This window comes from Agelaius phoeniceus, chromosome 6 (genome assembly GCF_051311805.1).
Source record: "Agelaius phoeniceus isolate bAgePho1 chromosome 6, bAgePho1.hap1, whole genome shotgun sequence".
Taxonomy (NCBI): Eukaryota; Metazoa; Chordata; class Aves; order Passeriformes; family Icteridae; genus Agelaius; species Agelaius phoeniceus.
Genome location: NC_135270.1, coordinates 10,882,276 through 10,901,439, shown reverse-complemented (window position 1 = coordinate 10,901,439; position 19,164 = coordinate 10,882,276). Strand labels below are relative to the sequence as shown.

At 61.6% G+C, this 19,164-nt stretch overlaps 3 protein-coding genes across 3 annotated transcripts; 1 reads left to right on the top strand and 2 right to left on the bottom strand.

Moving 5' to 3' along the window:
* The first annotated feature begins 2,245 nt into the window (after nucleotides 1-2,245).
* On the top strand, nucleotides 2,246-4,705 carry MPEG1 (macrophage expressed 1). Its single transcript, XM_054634959.2, has one exon. The coding sequence runs from the start codon at nucleotides 2,324-2,326 to the stop codon at nucleotides 4,478-4,480; it is 2,157 nt and encodes a 718-aa protein (XP_054490934.2). The 5' UTR covers nucleotides 2,246-2,323; the 3' UTR covers nucleotides 4,481-4,705.
* Nucleotides 4,634-13,395, bottom strand: DTX4 (deltex E3 ubiquitin ligase 4). Its single transcript, XM_054635074.2, has 9 exons — nucleotides 12,974-13,395; nucleotides 9,915-10,644; nucleotides 9,030-9,091; nucleotides 8,736-8,897; nucleotides 8,566-8,627; nucleotides 8,184-8,336; nucleotides 7,351-7,512; nucleotides 6,986-7,075; nucleotides 4,634-6,737 (listed from the first exon to the last, which is right to left on the bottom strand). The coding sequence occupies exons 1-9, from the start codon at nucleotides 13,182-13,184 to the stop codon at nucleotides 6,504-6,506; spliced, it is 1,866 nt and encodes a 621-aa protein (XP_054491049.2). The 5' UTR covers nucleotides 13,185-13,395; the 3' UTR covers nucleotides 4,634-6,503.
* Nucleotides 13,396-15,188: 1,793 nt separating this feature from the next.
* On the bottom strand, nucleotides 15,189-18,826 carry CNTF (ciliary neurotrophic factor). The gene is made up of 2 exons (XM_054634814.2): nucleotides 18,306-18,826; nucleotides 15,189-18,058 (listed from the first exon to the last, which is right to left on the bottom strand). The coding sequence occupies exons 1-2, from the start codon at nucleotides 18,417-18,419 to the stop codon at nucleotides 17,564-17,566; spliced, it is 609 nt and encodes a 202-aa protein (XP_054490789.2). The 5' UTR covers nucleotides 18,420-18,826; the 3' UTR covers nucleotides 15,189-17,563.
* Between the last annotated feature and the right edge of the window lie 338 nt (nucleotides 18,827-19,164).

The window sequence follows — 19,164 nt, the reverse complement described above, 5'->3', positions numbered from 1 at the left end:
TTTTTTCTATATATAAAAAAGACTCCTTCCATTTTCTAGTGTTTTACACACAAATGATTTTTCAGGCATTTTGGGGCTATAACCTCCTTTTTTGGGGGGTATCCCACCTGTTTCCCCCTCGTGGCCCACTCACCAGCTCCCCCACCACAGACATTGGGGTGCCCCAAATGACACCATCACCTCGCAGACTCACACACTTCTCTTTTTCCTCACCCCCAGAGAAGGCACAAAACGAGTCCAAGTGCCCTGGCCAGCGGCTCAGTGCTTCCATAAGAAGCACATGGACATACCCTGAGAAAAGGGGGGAAATCGAGGGCAGGGCAGCCCCCAAAGTGTTGGAGTCCCCCCAGCTCCTGTGCCACAGGCTGGCAGCTGTCCCATGGCACAGGAAGTGTCCCCAAGGGTGATGCCTCATCTTCCCCCTCAGGCCCCACCACATTGTCCCTCCACTCCAGGCAGAGGACTCCTCAATTCCAGAAGATGTCTGATCCCTTCCCTAGGCCTTCCCAGACATGGCTGGGCCGTGATGGAATCCATGCTCCCAGAGCCACCCGGCAGCTCCAGCCCTTGCACTGCTCCTGCACATCTGGCCCAGCTAGGGAAGCAGAAATAAAACCTAGAAATTTAAAAAGGAAACACAGCCCCAAACCTCATTCACTTGATGGTTAAAAGGTGTCTCTGTTTACACATACCAAGGAAAACCAGTCCCTCTGGAGAAGTCTTGCATTTCCTTTTGCATCGAGTGGCACAGCTGCCAGCTGATGCCATTAAACTCTACATCCCCAAAACCCCTGGTCACCCTCAGCTGTGGGGTTTTTGGTGTCCCACTGCTGGCAGGGACCTCTGGCCAGCTGCCCTGCCCAGGAGAGAATCCATGGGACTGATGGGAATCTCACCATTGGAAGCCAGGCAGGAATTGGTTAATTCAGAGCACCACATCAGAGTGTTGGGGGAAAACCGTAACATCCCACTGCCTCCATGGCACGGTGGGCAGGTTTTAGGTGAGGTGCCCACACAGGCTGCACATCCTAGTGCAGATGAGAATCCCTGCACAAGGGTTTTCCAGCTACTGCAGGGGCTGGAGACAGCAAGAACATCCCTGTAGGAGCGTCAGGGGGTAGGACAGACAGTCGGGACGGACGGACACGAGAGATCTCTGCAGCCAGGGCGTGGAATTTGGGGTTTATTGCAAAGGGCCTGGGTGCAGGGCCCTGCTGGGAGCTGCCAGCCACAGCTCAGAGCAGGACTAAGAGAAGAGAGGGGTAGGGAGGATGAGAGGGTAAGAGAGAGAGAGAGTAAGAGAGCGAGGTTCCCGTTACAGTACAATAAATCTTCTTCTGTGTTGAATATTCTAATTCTCACTAACCAACCTAGTACAAGATACAAATCTTATAGCATTTACATCCAGCTTGTAAGAATCATTACATTACCATACTGTGTCACATTTTAAACCCTAAAAACTCCTCTTTGGGCCCCTTCTGCCAAGCTAGTGGGGTCTGCTCTGACCCTTGGACCTGCCTGCAAGCAGAGGGTATTGTCTCATCAATAGGGGATTACCTTCAGCTGGCCACACCATTGTTTTCCAGTGGTTCAGTAACTAAGGTATCTCAAAGCTTGCTTTCATTTCAGTCTCACTTATAGTTTTCTATAGTCTCTAAATCTTTTGCCAGGCAATCATATTAATAAGGCTTTCCTGTTTCATCTTCCCCAACACAATGGCGTTCCTGTTATCTCTTCACCCCCCACTCCTGGCATTATCCTGCCCAAAAAACACAGGCACCTACAGTCCCTATGCCTCCATCACAGCTGTCACTTCAGCCTCCTCCCAGGCAGAAGTGTCCTGCAAAGAGGAACTTGGGAGCAAAACCAGGGGAAGTGAATCTGTCTGTATGGAAAGAGTCACTGTTTTCACAGCAGAAACTTCCTTTGCTGTTTATTCCCCAAAACTTGCAACACCTGCCCTGTGCTGCTGAATCCAAAGCCCAGCCAGGCAGCAGCTGGGCAGAGCTGGATCAGAGCCCTCAGCACCTGTGGCTCAGCATTCCCGAGCAGGAGGTGCTGTCCCCGGCTGGTGACACTGCAGACCCTGGGGGAAGGACGGGAGTGAGGCAGAGGAGGCTGCAGAGAGTCCCTGGCGGGGCAGAGGGAGGGACAGACACCTTCCTGCTCCCACCCCCTCCCTGGTCTTGGTTTCCCCTCTGTCATTTCTCACATGCCTCAGTTCTCACTTCTCCTTTCCCTTTCGTCAATTCCCTCAGCCAGCTCGTTTTCCCAGCTCCGGTCCCTCCGCTCCGGCTGGTGAGTGCCCAGCACCGGCTCAGCCATGGGCTTTGGGCTCGGGGGGGCCTCGCTCACCTGGGCACTGCTGGCGTGGGTGACGGGGGCTGAGCAGCCCCAGGAACTCTCGTCCTCTTTGGGGTTTGGGGTGTGCAGAAAGACCTTGAATCTCTCAAGTCTGGAAGTTCTGCCGGGGGGTGGCTGGGATAACCTCAGGAATCTGGATATGGGCAGAGTCATCAACCTGGGCTACTCACAGTGCAAGACCACAGAAGATGGATCTTACCTCATCCCAGACGAGATCTTCACCATCCCCCGCAAGCAGAGCAACCTGGACATCAACTCTGAGATCATCGAGTCCTGGAAGGATTACCAGAGCATCACCTCTGCCTCCATCAACCTGGAGCTGTCCCTCTTCTCCTCCATCAACGGCAAATTCTCCAGCGACTTCCACCGCACCAAGACCCACCAGGTGAAAGACAAGGCTGTCACCACCCGGGTGCAAGTCAGGAACCTGGTTTACACGGCCAAGATCGACCCCGAGGCGGCCCTGGACAAAGCCTTCAAGAAGCAGCTGCTGACCATCGCCAGCCACCTGGAGAACAACCAGACCCAGATGGCTGATTTCCTGGCCGAGGTGCTGGTGCTCAACTACGGCACCCACACCATCACCTCTGTGGATGCAGGAGCCACCCTGGTGCAGGAGGACCAGATCAAAGCTACCTTCCTGAAGGACAGCTGGGCCACACGGAGCACTGTCACCGCCTCAGCCGGTGTGGCCTTCCACAGTATTGTCAATGTGGGAACCAAGGAATCCCTGGACGTCAGCTCGGGCTTCACCAAGCAGTACCTGGACAACCGCACCAACTCCAGGGTGGAGAGCATCGGTGGGGCCCCCTTTTACCCAGGCATCACCCTGAAGACGTGGCAGGAGAGGATTCAAAACCAGCTGGTGGCCCTGGACCGCTCGGGGCTGCCCCTGTACTACTTCATCAAGCCGAGCGCGCTGCCGGAGCTGCCGGTGCCCACGGTGCGGAGGCTGGCCCGGCGCGTGGAGCTCGCCATCCGCCGCTACTACACTTTCAACACCGCCCCGGGCTGCACCGACCCCTCCTCGCCCAACTTCAACTTCCACGCCAACACTGATGACGGCTCCTGCGAGGGCACCATGGCCAACTTCACCTTCGGGGGAGTCTTCCAGGAGTGCGTGGGCCTGGGCGGTCCCGACACCGGCGCGCTGTGCCGGGCGCTGGAGCAGAGGAACCCCCTCACCGGGGCCTTCTCCTGCCCCGCCGCCTACACCCCGGTGCTGCTGGGCGTGCAGGAGAGGGAGGAGGGTCACAGCCACCTGGAGTGCCACAACAAGTGCACCCTGGGCATCTTCTGCCACCGTGAGTGCCAGGACGTCTTCTGGCTCTCCCGGGTGCAGTTCAGCGCCTACTGGTGCGCCGCGAGCGGGCCGGTGCCTCCGAACTCGGGATACCTCTTTGGGGGGCTGTTCAGCACCCACAGCGCCAACCCCATCACCGGAGCCCCGTCCTGTCCCTCGGGCTTCTTCCCACTGAAGCTCTTTGGCGAGCTCAGAGTGTGCGTGAGCCAGGATTACGAGGCAGGGGCCGAGTATGCGGTGCCCTTCGGGGGCTTCTTCAGCTGCCAGGCCGGGAACCCCCTGGCCGGGCAGCACCGGGGCACGGCTGAGGACGCCCACACCAAGGGCTGTCCCCCGGGCTTCAGCCAGCACCTGGCACTCATCAGCGACAGCTGCCAGGTGCAGTTCTGCGTCCAGGCCGGGCTCCTCACCGGGGGCTCGCTGCCGCCCGCCCGCCTTCCCCCCTTCACCCGGCCCCCCGCCAACCTGCCGGCCGTGGACACGCTGCTGGTGCGGGACGGGGACAGCACCTGGGTGAGGGACGGCCAGAGCCACGTGTGGCGGCTGGCACGGCCCGAGGAGGCGCAGCACGCGGCCGACATGGTCGGGGGCCGGGGGCTGTCAGGGGGAGAGGTGGCCGGAGTCACCGTGGCCGTGCTGGCCGGGCTGGCCACCGGCCTGGGGACAGCCTGGTACGGCCACCGGCGCTACAGGGCCAGGGGGTACCGCGAGCTGGGCACAGGGGACAGCCCGGCCCCCGCCAGCCCCGAGCACAGCACGGTGCTGAGTGTGGGCGAGGGGTACCAGCAGGAGATGGAGGGGACGGTGCCCTGAGTGCCCCCTCCCCCTGTGGCCCAAATCCCCAAACCCACGGGAAAAGGAGGGAGCGGAGGGGCCCCGGGGAGGGCTATCTCCCAAATCCTGCATGCTGCAAGCTGCAACCCCTATCTCCATGTATATCTATCGGGATAGATATACACACGCATGCAGAGAGGCACGGAGCAGTTTTATTTCAGCCAGCAACTCATCGTGTAGTCAACAGAGCATTAAAAAAAAGGAAAAAAAGTCACGTTGTGGAAGGACTTACTCACAGTAAGAGCCATCGGGCTGGCACCGCGGAGGTGGGAGACCCTCCCCCCTCTCGCCCAGAGGGTTTTGCATAGCTCCAGACAGGCTTTGTCTGCACTGGGGAAAACCCAGGGCGTGCAGTGGAGGAGAAATCACACGGCTGAGAGCCACCCAAACAGGGGCGTGTGCCTGGGGAAAGAGGGTTTCTCCCTTGAGGTAGAAGATAACAACCCATGCTGAGGGCAGCTGGGCACAGATGGGTGCAAAGGGAAATCAGGGGGACTCGGGGTGCCTGGCCCTGCCCACAGTGCCCCTGGCTCGCCCGGCCACACAGATGACTGACAGAAGACAACGGAGAGGCCAGGCCGTGCAGGGACCGCCAGAGTCCCCTGCCATCCGCTTTATTGACCCCCAGCCCCTCCACGGGGTGGCCGCGGGGGTGACGGACCCTCCAGGCCACAGAGAGGAAAAACAGCAACGACAACAGAACGATGCACAGCAGGATGGGCCCCCCTCCCACCAGCACAGAGGGCCGGGGAACCCCCAGCACCCGGCACAGGTGGCTCTGAGAGGCCCCATGAACCCCGGGTTTGGGATGGAAGGGACCCCACAGACTCTCATTCCTAACCCCTGCCCTGGGCAGGGACACCTTCTTCCACCTGGGCTCTCCAAGGCCCAGTCACCCCAGGGGGCTGACAGGGACCCCCAGAGCCTTGGAACACACTTCCCCCACCCCCATCACCCACACTCTCCTACCCACACCACCCTCCTGGCCCAGCCCACGCCAACCCCTCACCAAGCACCTTCCCCTGCAGACCTCTCCAAGGCCTCTCCGGGGGCAGGAAGGGGGACACTTCTTACCCCACCTGCACCTGGCCCCATGGGGACCCACAAGTGACAGCCCTCCCGTGGGGCAGAGCCCTGTCGGGGTGGGGGGCCCCAGAGCCCCTGTCCCAACCCCAAGCACCACTGTGCCCAGCCCCAGCTCGGCTGCAGCACTACGTTCTCCTAGGCTGCCTCCCCAGATGCGCCCCTATATGTACAGATATACGACAAAACCCCAAAACACGAGGTATATAGAAATTCCAACGTGGGGACGCCCCCATACGAACAGTTCAAGGAACCCACTGCGGGGGGGTGGGATGTCACTGCCCCCCACACACACTTCCTACCACCCACCAGCCCCTCCCTGGCATGCAGAGGGACATGGGGACCCTGCAGGGCACAGCTCAGACACAGCCAAGGGGAGCAGAGGGCAGGGCTGGGAGGAGCTGAGGCAGCCCAGGCCCCCCAACCTCCACAGACACAGGAGACCAGTGGGGAGGTACCGGACAGAACGAACGGACAAACAAACGTCAGAGGGACGAGGCAGAGCAAGGGGGACTCCTGTGGCCCCAGCTCCCACCCCAAGCCAGGTCCCAGCCCCAGGTGGGTGGCAGGGGTGTTGGGTCAGGCTGGGACTGGCACAGATGAGGAAAGAGAGGGGAGCCTGGCACTCCCCACGCCCTCAGCACAGTGACAGCGAGGACAGAACACCATCCAGAGGGGCGGCCAAGCCAGCCTGAAGCCCCACAGCTGTGTATGGGGATGTTCCCGCCCTGCAGGAGTGAAGGGGACGGCCAAAAGGACCTTCTCCCACATTCCCAGCCAGCCTGGGGCACTGCGTGGCTGCCACTGGGAGCAGGGGGCTCCAGGTGTGCCCTGGAAACCCCCAGGCAGGTATCTCCAGCAGCTTTATCCTGGTGGGTGCCAGCACAGGCAACCCTTTCCTTGCCTCCTCGCCACAGTCTCAGTCCTTCTCCTGTGCCAGGCTCTCCTCAGTGATGCCCTGGGCTGCCAGCTCAGCCAGGACATTGTCCAGGTAGTTGATGTCGGGGTAGCCATGGCCAGTGAGGTTGGAGCCGAACTCTGTCTTGTGGTGGATCTCATTCCAGATCACTGTGTCCGACTCGCCCGTCGTGCTGGAGGTCCCGATGGCGAAGATCAGGCGCCGGTCCCAGGCCACCAGCAGCAACTTCAGTACCTGTGGAGGCCAGGAATGGGGCAGGCAGCAAAGCAGGCACGGCCACGTGGGCAGCCCACAGGCAAGGCCTCCTGGAGCATCCCAGCACAGCCTCCTGCCCCAGCCAGAACAGAGGGACAGGGCTGCCGAGCCTGCAGGGGAAGGAGCCAGGGCTCCTGCAGAGCCTGCTGGATGGGCTGTGGGCTAAACCTCCACCCACATTCCCCTGCTTAAGCCATGTTTGCTTTTCCCACCCAGGCATGCCTCACCTTCCTGCCCTTCTCACTGTCTGGCAGGTAGCAGTGCCGGGGGAAGCCACGGGCCGTGAAGCTCTTCCCAGGGTTTGGATGCTCTGGTCCCTGCAATGTGGAGGGGAAAAGAAAACCCTTCTGGAGCTCAAAAGCAGTCTCTGGGCACAGGGCAACTCCCCAAGCCTTGGTGGGCACTGATGGCCACCATCCCCCTGCCACCAAGCAGACAGAGACAGCACTTTCATGCAGATACACCCCAGACTTCCCACAACATCCTTATGGACAAGCAGCTTCTGAGCCAAGGCACGAGCTGCAGTGGGACCTGGGGGTGATAGAGCCGTGACAAGGGCTGCCAGAGCCCCCTGGTGGCCCCCCAGACCCACCTGCACCCCCGGGGGGATGTTGTAGATGATGCGGATGGTTTTGCAGTCAGCGTGGCCGGGCAGCGCGTGGGGGATGATGTGATATTCCATCTTCCCGGGAGGCTGCGTCCCTGTCTTCACCCCATAGATGGTTTTGCAGGTGGGACACTGCAGACTCCCATCCTGAGAGTGGGAAAAAGGGGGACATGGTGAAATCAGAATCTCCAGCACTGAGCCACGCCAAGTACTGAGTCCCTGAGCAGCACTGAATGTTGTTTTAATTGGGAAAAACATAATTTCAAAAACTCTCAGGAACCTGGGGTAGGGCTGGGAGAATGCACTATCCAACTTCAACCAAAAACCTGAGGTCTGCATTTCTCTTCCCCATCAGTTTTCCAGTCCTCATTGCTTTCCCTAGCTCTGAATTGGTGCTTTGTTTTGCTTTGTTTTTTCAAAGAGGGAAATATAAAAAATATTGAAAATCTCCAAACAATGCATTTTCCAGAGAATGTCAAGCACGAGGGGTATTTGCAAAAACTCTCCCGTGGCTGGAGAAGCACTGCCTGGCACCAAATTCCAGGTAGCTCTGCTCAAATATGCAGGGATCAAAGTCCACCCTGGTAAGGAAAACAAGCACAAAAATCTGGGCATAGTGGGGGAAACACACCCACACAACCCTGGGTTCTGATTTAGCAGTCCCCAAATGCTTGCTGCTGATAAAAATTAAACTCTGAGTCAGGGTGGGAGCTCAGGAGTCCTCCAGGGCAGCCAGGCTAGAGCTGTGTCCCATGGGGAGCTCGTGGAGCTCAGCAGAGGTGGCTGAGCTGGGGGTCCCCAGGGCCGCAGGCTCTCACCTTGTTGCCGTTGTTGTACATGGCCACCAGGCAGTGGAGGTGGAAGACGTGGCTGCACTTGACCAGCTTCCCCACGAGGTCAGGCTTGATGGCTGGCTGGGGCCCCTTGTAGCCAGAGGGGGCAGAGAGGCGCTCCATGCAGATGGTGCAGTCCTGTGCCGGAGGGAGGACAGGGATCAGAGGGATGGGCGCTGATGGGCTGCCCTGCTCTCACCCAGGGACCCGCACCCAGCCCTGGGCAGGGCTGTCACCCTGCAGGGGCCATGCATGCAGCACACAGCCCCTCTCTGGGGACAGGGCAGAGCCATACAGGGGGGCATTGCGTGTGTCCCCAGCCCCTCATCCCAGGACAAAGCCCCTGGCACAGCCCTGCTGCTCGCACCTCATCTGGCGGATGCCGCACCTTCTGCAGGTATTTCTTCAGCACCTCCTCTGGGGTTTTACCTGCGGGAGAGCGAGGGTCAAAGGATGGGAGAAACCCACTGCCAGGGGCAGCAGAAGGGATGGGGGGCACAGGGGAACCAGGAAGGGCAGGAGGGACATCTCTCTTACCCTTCTTGGCCTGTTTCTTGGTGGTCTTGCGGCAGGAGTGGGAGATGCCGGGGATGGACTGGATCTCGCTCTTGCTGACGGGCGGGGGGTGCAGCACCAGCTTGGGGGGCCGGGTCAGGCACACGGGCAGCCCGGCCGCGCTCATGAGGATCCCCGTGATCCCTGTGCAAGGAGGGAACAAATGGCACTGAGGAAAACACCCTGAAACCCAGAGGCTCTCCAAAACCTGCCCCACTGGGGCTGTTTGTCCTCCCACCCTGGGGGAAGCAGCACCCGCTGCGGCCCCATCCTCACCTGCCAGTGCTGGGTTGACGGGGCTAGAGCCAGTGAGGTTCTTCACAGGGACGGTGGGGACCCTGAGGGGAGCCAGCACAGACCACGTCAGGACAGGCAGGAGGCACCCACGTCCCCCAGGGCCCAGGGGCCACACAACAGTTGCCTGAGCAACTGCACAGGCCCTGGCTGGAAAAAGAGAATCCCCCCCGACGGGGCAACATGCCCCTCCCTGCCCCACCACTGCCTTTTCTCTGGCGCTTTAGAAACCCTGACTGCATCTCCATTCATGGCCCCTTTTTGTCACAGCTCCCCGGGCCAGTCTGTTGTTTCTTTTCCTCTTTTCTCCTACAGCCACGTCACTGCCACAGCTCTTTCCCCCCTCCCCCTGGGGCTCTCTTCCATGGGAAAGTTTCCCAGCAGGTCAGGAGCAGAGGGAAGGGGGAGAATGGAGAGGGAGAGGAAAGGGGCCAGGCTGTGACAGAAGGCTGACGGCAGAGCCAGACAAAGGGGAGAAACGGGCCCATTAAATGTCCACCCCATCACAAAAAAATGTCTTTGGAGGGTGGGGGTCTGGAGGGACCCCTTCTCATGGGGCCTGAATGGCTTTTCTTTGGGCCTTTCGCAGTCCCCCACCCAACCCCTGACTCCAAGAGAAAGAGCAGCCTCAGCCTCTTCATTGAGATGCAGGAGCCACCCCATCCCTGCTCCGGTCCTCAGGCACCTGTGGGGAAGGCGAGGGGCCCAGTAGAACCCACTACCCTCCAGGGGAGGCTGGGCACCACCGCGGGTCTCCCACCACGCTCAGGGGTGACAGACCCCTGCAGTGAGGGCTGCAGACTTCCCTGGGGAGGGGGACAAGTCTGTGCCGTCCCTTTCTCCAGCCCGGCACGCCGCGGGACTCACCCGGAGGCGATGAGCACTCGGGACTGGGCGATGGCCAGGCGCTGCAGGTGGCTGCGGTTCAGGGTGCCGAGGCTGGCCCGGGAGCCTTTGCTGCTGCCCACGCCGCCGGGGGGGCTGCCGGAGGCGCCGGCCGAGCTCAGGGCGGGCGTGCTGGCCGCCTGCCGCCGGCCCCCCTGCGCCGCCAGCGGCTTCAGCGAGCCGCGCACCGCGGCCACGCCGTCCGGCGCCTTCGGCCCCGCCGCGGGCACCGGGGGCTTGGGGGTGGCCGGCGGCTTTGCGGGGGCGGCTTTGCGGGGCTGCAGCGTGGAGGTGCCGGGGCCGGCAGCGGCGGCGGCGGCTTTGACGCTCATGACCAGCAGGCACTGGGGACACGTGCAGGCGGGCACCGGCGGGGCCGCCGCCGCCCCGGGGCTGGCCGGCCACGACTGCGACTTGGGCAGGGTGCCCGACACCAGCGGGTAGACCATGTCGAGGCGGCGGCGGACGCGGCGCTTGCGCTGGGTCTGCCGGTTGATCTGGCCCATGGTGGCGAAGTCGATGACGTAGCAGAAGCCGATGGCGCTCAGGTCCACCCAGGGGTGCTGCTTCTCGTAGGCGCGCTGGATGGTGATGCCCACGTCCATGTCGTAGGGCGTCCACGTGCCGCTGTCATTCTCCCACTCCCAGACCACTCCCTTGCCCGGCGCCGAGGACGGGTCGTAGTAGCTGCGCCGGACGGGCCGGATGGTGCCTGAGGGAGGGCGACAGATGCTGTCAGACCCTGGCGCCAGCACCCACCCGTGGGCAGGCAGTGAAACCACCCCGACCTGCCCTGCCGGTGCCATTCCACGCGGGGACAGCGCGGCTTTCCGGCTCTGCTGCTGTCCCCGCCCTGCCAGGGGACCGGTGTGCCTCAGTTTCCCCAGAGGGCAGGGAGCTCCTACACCCCACAACCTGGGGTGCACCACCAGTGCAACTGGGCTGAAGGGAAGGGCAGATTTCACTCCCACTGGCCCACAGGCCAAGCATGGAGCCACTCAGCCCTGATGGGGAAACACAGAACCACAAGCTTGGCTGCTCCAGCCTGCTCCCAGGGACCTCCCGCGGGAGCCTGATGAAACCAGGCATTAGGGCACCCAAGTCCTGCAGTGCCTGTCTCCCTCACAGCTCTGGGCTGGAACAGGTGAATAAAAGATTTGAGGGGCAGCTCTGAGCCCCAAGCAGTGACACACACAGGTCCTCACGCACGTAGGGGACCAGGGCTCGTGCCAGCCCCACCATCTGCAGCTGCCAAACCGGCCCCGATGAAAACCCCAACTGTGGCAACTGATTTTCCTCACAGGGAAAATCCCTGTGAGGCCAAGCTAAGGAGTTTGAGCGGGGCCCTGTGCCCAACTCCTGCTGCCCCATCAGCAAACATTAGGAGTGGGATGAGAGCACAAAGCACCAAGGCTTTGTGCCTTGCATCCTTATTTTGGCTAAGCGTTTCCTTTTCCACCACTCCCAATCAACTAGGATGCATTTGAAGCATGGACACAAATTTTGGGAACTCCTACAATGAGGAGAAAGGCTTCCTCTTTGGGATGTCTCACAGCAGGGCAGGACTGGGTGTGCATGGTACTGGGGTCCCATCCTGAGCACATCACTAATGCCCAGAGGTGTCTGGTAACAGGTGGGACAAGCACCACTGCCTCCAGGTCCCTCTGCGGATCCCCATGGCTCAGCCCAGTGTGAGGAACAAGAAAGCACTCAGAGAGAAGCAATAACAAGTCTGCTGCTTCGGCTTTTCACCACGTGTCCTGCAAAGCCTCCAAGAATTTCAGTCCTTTCTCACCCCCACCTCTCCGCAGAGAACAGCCGCCACCGCAGGTCCCGCAGGGACACGAGTGGGATAAGAAGGAAAAGGTGTTTATCAGCACCCTGCCAAAGGGGCATGGGGTGCAGCTACACCCCAGCCAAGCTGAGCCACCCGCCCTGTCCTGCCAAGGGGCACTCGGGGCAGAAAAGCCGAGGGGAGCGGGGCAGTGATTTATCCTAATCTGGCGGCGGCATGCGGCATCTGGCGGTCCCCAGGCAGCAGTGTGGGAATGCTGTGTGTTCCCCCAGCCCCTCGCCGCCAGCCGGCCTCCCATTCAACAGGGGAAGAAAGGGAACAATAGCTATTCAGGGCCTGCCAGGGTCGCGACCCCCCCAAATCAGAGCTGTTTAATGACCCAAAATACCAACATCCCCAGCAACCCAGGGAGAGACAGAACAATCTCCCTTTCAGTCCTCCACCCTGGGCAACAATAGCCCTCAGAAGCTGGCCCCCAGCCACCCTGCTCGCAGAGGTCCCTTGTCCCCACACCCACGGGCAGGGGAGGGTCGCCGCCAGCCCCCAGGGCTGCTGGGGAAAGAGGGACAAAGGAGGGTGTCTGGCGCTCTGCTGCACCCCAGGGACAAAGCACACTGGCCATCACGGGGGTGTTGAGGATCACAACCCCCCATTCCAACGCCCTGCCATGGGTGCTTGTGCCCCACATCCCAGACAACCCCAGGAGGTGGGGGACAGACAGCCCCATCACGCTGGGACCCACCCACCTGCCCATGCCCTCCCCGAGCATCCCTGCACCTGCTTGTGTCCCTGCCCTGGGGCTGCCATCCCCCCGGGATGCAGGATCTGTCACCCAAGTGCCATTCAGCTCTAGGTCGATGGCGGCACAGACAGCAGGGCACGGCCCTGGAAGGGTGTGCAGAAGATGAGCTCTCCTGAAGGGAGAAGGATGGGGTGGGTGCAACAGGGCCCTGCAGCAGCGAGGAGGGCGGGCAGCACGACCCGGGGGGGACCAGGAATGCGCGGGCAGGATGGACAGCGAGGGCAGGGCGAGGACCTGGGGACCAGGTGGGAGGACACGGGCGAGCTGGCATCGCGGCGGGATCGGGCACGGCGGGGCCCGGCAGCGCCGCTCGGTGCAGCCCCGCACGGCCCCGGAGCGGGGGACACCGGGACGCCCCTCCCGCCCGCCCGCCCGGCCGTGCCGCCGCGCGGGGCCGCTGCGGGCGGGAGCGCCGAGCACGGCCGGGCCGCGGGGCCGACTCACCGGTGTCCTGGCGGAACTGGTGCATGGACTGCAGGTCGATGATGTAGGGCGCCAGGCGGCTGTCGGCCTGGCCCAGCACCACGCTGCCGCCCGCCCGCGGCCCGGCGCGGGCCACCGCCTCGATGTGGTGGCTGACGGCCGGGCTGTAGGGCCGCCAGCGCCCGTGCTCGTTCAGCCATTCCCACACCACCACGGCCGAGGCCAGCAGCATGGCTCCGCCGCCCCGGCCGCGGCCCCGGCTGGCTGCGCCGCTGCCGCCCGCCCCGGCGGCTCTCGCATGCTCGGCGCGGCGCAGGGCTCTGCCCGCCCCCGCCCGGGGCCGGAGCCGCGCACGGCCGGGCCGCCCCTCGCTCGCCCCTGCGCGCACCCGCGGCGCCGCTCCCGGCCCGCTCCGCCCGGCCCCGCCCGCACCGAGCGCCCCGGGCCGGGGGCGGCACCGCGCCACGTCAGCGCGCCCCGCCCCGGTGGCACCGAGCGACCGCGGGGGGCGAGGGACCCATCCCGCCCCTGTCCCGGTACCCCCATCTGCACCCCGACACCTCCCACTGTCCCCGTATCCCTGTCCTGCATCCCGGGTCCGCACTGTCCCCGTATCCCTGTCCTGCATACCGCTCCCCACTGTCCCCATATCCCTGTCCTGCATACCACTCCCCACTGTCCCTGTAGTCCCTGTACCCCCACCCTGCTCCCCTGGGAACCCTCCCAATGTCCCTGTACCCCCACCCTGCAGCCCGAAGACACCTCTCCTGTACTCCTAACCAGGTGTGCAGCCCAGGGAGCCCCTGGTGTGCACACATCCTTGTGGGGACCCCCCAGTCACTGCCTGCCAGCACTGACTCAGGATGCTGGTGGGTCACAGGGAAACTGCTCCATGTGCTGTGTCATAGAAATGTGGTCCAAGAGCTTCTTCAGGAAGTGGCCCCCTGAGCTGCTCTTGCCCGTGACCCATGACACACAACAATTGCTTCAAAGCCCAAGATTGCCTCATGTCTGGGGGCACATGGGCTGTAACCCCAGCTCCTGCACCCCAGCTCTCCCAGCTGCCTGGCTGCCCCTACTGTGACGTGCACAACCCTGTGCAACCCTCAGACTCAGGAGCAGCCAGTGCTGGCCCTGCCCAGCAGGCCAGAAAAACATTCCTGAGCTTGTTCTTCCACGGAGCCCCATAAGCAGCTTCCCAGGACAGCCCTGAATGGCAGGATATTGGTGACAGACTGGTCTCACCTCCTTTTGTGCTCCTGTGCTCAGACACACCTAACACTGACTTCCTTGTATATGAAACACCTGGACTTTCCTGATTCGGGAGAAATGTACAAATTGCCCCTGTGTCCCAGGTTTGGCAGAACAGGAAATCCCCCAGTCCATGATCCACCTCAGCCTGCAGGCAGCTCATCCCCAGGCAGGTGGTGGAGCTCCTCTCCGGACAAACCTGTTTCCCAGGCACTGCCCATGCTGCTGAGTGCCTGCCAGAGGCGTTTGTGGTGAGAAACCATTAGACAAGATCCAAAAGAGAGGAAAAAATGAAGGGAAGGAAAAGGGGGAACAGGTGGGGACTGACTGCGGTGATGCCAGCTGGTGGGCGCTGTGGTGAGAGAGGATGAGGTGAACCACAAAGTTCTCCTTTTTCCAGCTCACACTTGGATATACACATGGGGCTACGCTCGAGGCACATTTTCCTGCAAGGAGGGAGGTCTCCTGGCCCTTCCCAGGAAAGCAGCACAGCCACAGAGAGCCACTCCTCTGGGTTTTCACCTGTTCATTCGAGGCAGACAAGTGCAGCCAAGGCTACGACGGGGGAAACCCGGGGAAATCCTTTCCACTGACTCAGACAGGAGGAAATGGCTTTCCTGCTATTAAAAAAGGAAAGTGTTGGTGAATATCCACCCACCTCAGCTCCAGCTCAGGATCAAGAAGTCAGAAGCCAGCACTGCAACACTGGTGTGGGACTGTGGGTGAAGCAGTGGGACCAGCACAGTGGAATCCCACCCGCCTCTGGGCAAGGAGCAAATCCATTCTCACCCAGCATCAAGGCCTGAGGTGCAGCCTCAGCCAGCTCAAAACCTTTCCAACCCCACAAAGTGTGCCCAGCCACACGTTAAGCCCTAAAAACATTTATTATTTTGAAATTAAACACATCCATGGGTTGCTTTTGGTGGCTGCATCCCTGCTGCAATTTGGGAGTGCACCCCTCCCTCCCACCCACTCCCAGTTCCCTGTTCCCACCAGCACTACAAATCCCTTCTCTCTTCCCAAAGCACAAAGCTGGATGGTTTTGGTGGGTCCTCAGTTTGCAGGAGGCCATTGCAGGGGTCCTCAGCAGCCTTAACCACATGGGTACAACTGTCCTCCCCTCAAACTCCTAATTTCTGATTCCAAAATGAACAGCTTCGTTTGCCTTCAGCCACTCAGATCAACTTCACTTCAATCCATGGCAGAGCAAATCCAAGGGCCTCCTGGCACCACGGGAGCTCAGCTGTCGGGCGCCCTTGTCCTCGCCAAATCACTTCACTGGTGATTCCCTCAGGGCTGCAGCTGAAAAATAGCATTAAACCCCAGCCAGCTCAGACGTCACCGCCTCTGCACGGCATGGCGGGGGCTGGCTGGCAGGGAAAGGCCCAGAGCTGGAGCCTCTCGCTCAGCCAAAGCCTGGAGGTTTGGATTAATGGATTGCTTTTTCCCATTGTTTCTGGGTAGGGTGGCCATTCCTGAGCACGGTGGCTGCTCCACAAATGCAGGTGCACCCAGCTGGCAAGGTAACAGGGAAGGAGTGAGGAAGATTGCAAAAGCCCAGGGAAATCCCTGGGGAAACACCACCGTCCACCTTGGGTCTCCATTGCTGCTTTCACCCTGGAGTGCAAATGCAGCCCCGAGCTGAGTTCTCTGCCAGCAGCTGAGGTGGGAGGATCGGGTTGCAGCCTTGGCCGGCTCCCTGGGATCTGAAGGTCACCTCGTACCCGGCCTGTGCTGCCGGAGAAAAGAGGTCTGTTCCCACCTGGTAGGGTGGTGAGGTTCAAGGACACACTGCAGATGTCCCTGGCCACCCCCGGGAAGGTGAGGAGGGTGTGAGCACCCAGCCACTGCTGAGCTGGAGGGTGCAAGGGGAGAAGAGCAAGGTGGCTTCAAGCACACAGCAGCAGGCAAGAAAAATACTTGTCAGAAAAGTGACTTGCTTTGACTAATCCTGAAAAAAATAATGGCCATAAATTGTTATTCCCCAGTGCAGGGAAGCATAAAGATTGAAATAATCCAGTCTGAGCTGCAGGAAGCTGAGGGCAGGCAGTAACTGGCAGTGAAGAAGGTGCAGGTTCTTCCTCGCAGGCACCACTGATAAAAAATTAGCAAAAGACCCCATGAAACCACCCTTGCCCCAACCCTGCAGCCCTGTGGGGTCGGTGGGGTGGGCAGGATGGCACTGGGGCTCAGCCTGGGGCTGGTCTTTGTCTCCCAGAGGCCCCGTGCCTGTGCAGGAGCTGCTGGCGCTGGGGCAGGCGCTGTGCCCGATGCTGTGCCAACCTGCCACCACAAAGCCGCTTTGTGCAGGGCCGGCCCCGCACGTCCCCAGCCTCCTCCCTGCTCTGTGGCCCCGGTGGCTCCTCCTCATCTTCCCACCATCTCCTTCATCCCCAGCTCCTTCGTCTCCCCCATGACCTCCCAGTGGGTCACATCCCCCCAAACCTCTCACCCCACTGGGATGGACCCTTCCCTGGAGTGGGAACTGGGCAGCCCAGGCTCTCTGGTGAGCTGCCCCACCTCCCCCAAGAAGTACGTCACCCTGGTAGATCTCCCAGCCCTTTTATTCACACGGCAGCCATCACATCCAGCCGGCAGGAGAATCGTGGCCCAGGAAGCTGTGAAACATCCCAGCACTCCACAGGACAAACGACGTGGTTGGGGCTCTTAGATTCTCCCATGCCATTCCCAGTCCTAAAATAAGCCCTGCAGGCACTAACCCCCTTGCAGAGGGGCTTCTGAATCACAGCTAAAAGATCCCCTTTCAGTTAAAAGATCCTCTCCATTATCACGTCCAAGCAATTAAGAATTCCCCCTCCTGATTGCTCCCTCCCTCCCTCCCCAAAAGCCCCCAAGCAGTTAGAGCAGAAATTCAATGAGCAGCCAACCAAGCTGGGCAGAAGGAGAGTCCACGTGCAGGAGGCCAAGCCTTGTGCCTTGCAGCTGGGGGGCAGGTCCCAAGATTCCTTTCACCCGGTGATGCTTTTCTGTCCCTTGGCTCCTGCCCTGCATCCACAAGAGCCCCAAGGCAGCATCTGCCTGCCATAGGCAGCATCCAAATTCCAAAGAGAAGGGCAGTGCCTCATGCCTCTAGGCCCTGGGGGGAGCAGCAAAGCTGCTTCCTGAGGAATAATTCTACTGCCCAGCAGGAAGAGCCCAAGGACCCCTGCGGATCCCTGCTCCCTCCAGGGTAGACTGCAGCCTGTGCCTCAGTTTCCCCACGGGGAGAAGCATTAAAAGCATGGGGATTAATGGCATGGTCCCTCCCCTCCATGTCCCCTCCTTCGCTCTCAGCTGCCCTCTGAGAGGGTGGGCAAGGAGCCCCAGGGGCACCCAAGCCCCCCCACCCTGTGCTCGCCTTCAGGGGCTCTCGGCCAGGCCAGGGGCTGCGCCGGTGGCCGGGCTGGGCTTGGCGAGCTGCCGCAGGTCCCGCACGGACCTCACGGCCCACTGGGCCAGCTCCCGCAGCACGCCCAGGCCCCGCAGCTTCTGCTCGAAGAGGCTGAGGCGCGGCGGGGGCGGCGGCCCATCCTCCTCCTCCTCCTCCTCATCCCCCTCCTCGCCGGGGATCCCGCGGCTCTCCAGCCGCAGCAGCTCCTCGAGGTGGTAGGCAAAGGCCGAGACCTGGAGCAGGACAGCCGCCAGTGCCCGGCCCAGGCCCGCGTCGGCCTCGCCCAGCTGCTCCCGCTGCTCCTCCAGCATCTGGGCCAGCAGGGCGCGGAAGGCCCGGTAGGCCGCCAGGTTCTCCAGCAGCCGCTGCGTGCCCGTCTGCTCGTCCCAGCGCTCCACCGCCGCCAGCGGCACCCCCTCCACTGCCGCCACACTGGCCGAGGCATCCAAGCCCTGCTGCTCCACCTGCAGGGTGAGACCCGCCGGGGATCAGCGAGGCAGGACCGACGTGGGGGGATCCCCAGCCCCGAGCCCTGCGGGTGTCGGGGCAGTGCAAGCTGCCCAAGTCTCGCCCGGGCGTGAGCAGGCCCGGATCCAGCAGGACTCTGTGCCCCATCCCTGCCGTGGGTCAGTCCTTGCACCCCAGCACAGCTCCCAGATCCCAGCAGTGCTCCCAGTCCCACGGCAGCCAGAGGGAGCAGGGCAAACTCACGTAGGCGTCCAGGAGGTCGACGACATCCGCACGCATCTTGCCGGCCAGGCGGATGCCGCGGCTGCAGAGGTCGCGGCGCCGGAGGGCAGCGGAGGGGCTCTCTGCGGCCGCCATGGTCCGGGCAGCTGTCACGGCCACCAGGCTCCGGGCACAGCAGCAGCCGCCCGGCCTGGCGAGGACAATCCCTTGCTGAGCTGGTGCATTCCAGCCGGGAGCTCCGCTCACACGTCCGCTGGCCTGGTTCTCCCCCTCTTCCGTGCCTGGGGCCTGGCACCACGCTGCAAATTCCCGCCTCTGGGATCAACAGCGACAGATTATTTCCCTAATTCCCCCACGCATCGCTACTCCAAGTGCCTTGCCCAGAACTGTCTGGCGCAGCAGCAACAGGCTCCCAGCCCCGGCTGACCCACTCCTCCCTCCCAGCCACACAGTGAGATTAGCAGCACGCTAAGCCCTCGGCTCATTCCAGAGCGCGGGAAACCACTGCCGGGAAGAGGTGAGCAAAGCCCGGACATTGCTCAACACCTCAGCCTAGCAGCCGGCTGGAGCCTGAGCAGGGCCAAGGAATGCTTGAGGGCAGCCCCCAGGCTGGAAATCCCGCAGCAGCCCCAAGCCAAACTGCAACCCAAACGCTGGCAGCAGGATCTGTGCCAGATGCTTTTAACCCCCCTTCCCCAGAGGGTTCTTGCCCTAAAGAGGGGCTGCAGATAAGGAAAGATATCCCAACCACCCCAGAACAACACCAGCCACCCCACAGGTGAGCTGCACACACCAAGACAAAAACAGCCCTTCGGGTTGGGTTGGTTTTTCCTCAGTATGTTTATTTTGGTTATGCATTACCCAGATCAAGAGTGAAAAA

Coding starts and splice junctions, on each gene's coding strand:
- MPEG1 (XM_054634959.2), top strand. CDS start 2,324: ATGGGCTTTGGGCTCGGGGGGGCCTCGCTCACCTGGGCACTGCTGGCG.
- DTX4 (XM_054635074.2), bottom strand. CDS start 13,184: ATGCTGCTGGCCTCGGCCGTGGTGGTGTGGGAATGGCTGAACGAGCAC. Junction 9,092..9,914: donor CGAGTGCTCATCGCCTCCGG/GTGAGTCCCGCG, acceptor GGCTCCCCTCAG/GGTCCCCACCGTCCCTGTGA. Junction 7,513..8,183: donor TGTACAACAACGGCAACAAG/GTGAGAGCCTGC, acceptor TCCCACTCTCAG/GATGGGAGTCTGCAGTGTCC.
- CNTF (XM_054634814.2), bottom strand. CDS start 18,419: ATGGCGGCCGCAGAGAGCCCCTCCGCTGCCCTCCGGCGCCGCGACCTC. Junction 18,059..18,305: donor TCGACCTCCTGGACGCCTAC/GTGAGTTTGCCC, acceptor CTCACCCTGCAG/GTGGAGCAGCAGGGCTTGGA.